Below are 2,381 nucleotides of genomic sequence, written 5' to 3' on the forward strand. Positions count from 1 at the left end.
CTCCTCCTCACTCCCCACTTTTACTAGAAACATTCCTTCTTTTCCTTCTTTTGACCCTCCTATTCTCTTGACTCCTTCTACCCTTACCTGCACTCTAATATCCGAAAAAGATTTGTTATTTCCACTTCTCCTATTTCACTCTCCACTTTTAATCTCTTGACTACTATGTTATTTTTCCTCTTTGCCCTTTCTTCCCTTTCTAATCTTGTTTCGATCTCACTGAGTCTTTTCTTCAATCTTTCATTCTCACTTCGGACGTTCTTTTCATTCCCTTGAACTATTTCCTCATTTTCTGTTTTTTCCCCCATATGCTCATTCCTAATTTCTAGACTGGATACCCGCTCTTCCAACTGCTTTATTTCTCTAGATCTCTGTTCGTCAAGCTCTCTCTGTCTATTCTCAATGCTCTCTAGCTTATCCCAAACCTTGTCTTTCTCCTCCTTCCAACGTTTATCCCATTCTTCCCATTTTTCTCTGACCTTTTTCACTTCGCCCCTTACATCGGTTCCCTGCCTATTCATATCCCTATTCATTTCATCCAATCTCTTTCTTGTTTCCTCTCTAAAGCCTTTAATGAGAGCTTCCAATTTTTCAAACATCCCCCCATCCTCCCTCTCTCTCTGGTGTTTTCCTTTTAATTCTAACTCTCTTGTTCTCCTGATCCCTTTCTACCTCATCTTCCCCAGCCACTCTTTTCCTTTTTTCCTCCTCTTCACTGCTAGTCGCGCTTGCATTTTTTTGCCATTCGTCCAGACTTCTGTTAGAACCCGCGTTGCCTAGCTTGTTAAGGCGCTGTAAATTTGAGGGCCTTCCCCGTGGCTTGCCCGTACCTGAATCCGCTACCCTCCCAACCCGGGTCGACTTCTCGGCACTTTCATCAACGCTGCTGTCACTGCGATCAACGTCACCCATCCCCCCACTTTTAATGCTTTCAGCAACGTCAGCTGTTGCAGCCACTACGGTTTTCTGCTCTGTGCGATCGTACAGTAACTGTTGCCCTCTGGCCACAGTTTGTGGACTTCGCGTCGTCGGCATCCTACCTTACCCAAAGCTCTGTGACGTTTCCCGCCTTTATTACCTACCTCTTGCCCCCCTTACCAAGCAACTATTTTTTCACTCCTAACCTCAAAAACTTCACACGCTCCAAATTTTCACCTTAAAACCACTCACTTTCACCCTTCACACCTTTGCCTTCACTCACCCTTCTTCTTTTACACTCGATCTCCGCACTTTTGCCTTTTCTGCATCCACTCACCCTTATTTCCTCCACCAAAGCCAAAAATACACCACTTGACAAAAAGAGTTCTTTCGCGATCGGTACCGGAAACGGAAGCCCGGATTTATTTTAATCGAGTGCGGCATACTTTTTAAAATAATTTCTCTAAAAAAGTAAAACTAAGTTAAGTTACAAAATTACGTCCATAATAACTTTTTTAGTAACTTGTACAGGAGAATTAACTCACCTAGTGCTCCATAACTTTGCGGCCACTTCGCACGGCTGTACTCCAAACTGGGACTGAAAGCCGATGTATTTCTGTCAAAAGAGTCCCTTCTACCCGTCGATGAAGTACTGAGTCCCAAACCTGCACAATAATTATCCTAATTATCTACAAATTCAATGATTTCCATTTTCACTTTGAAAAGAATGCTCGATTTTTACAATAATACGTATATCAGAATAGTGTTTGTTTCTTCCATTCTGTTTATAATTCGGTCCAAAATATCAGAAACCAGGAAAAAGTTGACTTGACCAAGGAGAATTCGGTTTCAAATTCCAAGGGTCTAATGGAGCGCCTGATAATTAGATACGATTTTTAGATAGGAGCAGGGAGAGGAATGTTACTTTCATATTAAAGTTAAATACATTTACTGTAGAAAAACCCTTTCATGGGGAGGAAGCTCTCTAAAATTCAAAAATTTCTCGAATGTAATTGAAGGAGGCTTTCTAAAAGGAAGACAAATTTATAAAAATTACTCATATGTTCAGTAGTATTATATTGATGAAAATTTTGAGCTCCCATTACATTTTATTAACAATAAGAAGTAAATGGTACTTATTTACATGCATTTTGTAGCAAACAAATTCCCTTTCCAGTGGTTTCTTATGTCCAAAACATTGATTTCAGAAGAAATAAATAAAAATTACCCCTTTTCTTTTCAGGGGTAGTTTTGTAAGACCTAGGGAATGGATGCTTACTTTTTTTCTATTTACACGAGGCAGTAAACGTCAGAAATATTGGGATTAGTGAGTGACACTTGAATCAGAATATCTAGTACTTGTGACCAGAGCTCACAGACCTGAAACGCCGCAACGATGCCGCACGAGGGGAATCGTCCCCCGCCAGGTGCCAGATCGTGGATGAAATTTACCCCCACCATAC

At 40.9% G+C, this 2,381-nt stretch overlaps 1 protein-coding gene across 1 annotated transcript in view; it reads right to left on the reverse strand.

Annotated features, from left to right (window-relative positions):
- LOC117170343 (maternal protein pumilio-like) overlaps window positions 1–2,381 on the reverse strand; it is a 121,600-nt gene that overhangs the window by 20,491 nt on the left and 98,728 nt on the right. The window contains exon 5 of the mRNA XM_033357084.1: window positions 1,464–1,583. Within this exon, the coding sequence (XP_033212975.1) occupies window positions 1,464–1,583 (120 nt within the window). The remainder of the gene's footprint in view (window positions 1–1,463; window positions 1,584–2,381) is intronic.

Source organism: Belonocnema kinseyi, chromosome 1 (assembly GCF_010883055.1).
Source record: "Belonocnema kinseyi isolate 2016_QV_RU_SX_M_011 chromosome 1, B_treatae_v1, whole genome shotgun sequence".
In the NCBI taxonomy this organism is placed as follows: Eukaryota; Metazoa; Arthropoda; class Insecta; order Hymenoptera; family Cynipidae; genus Belonocnema; species Belonocnema kinseyi.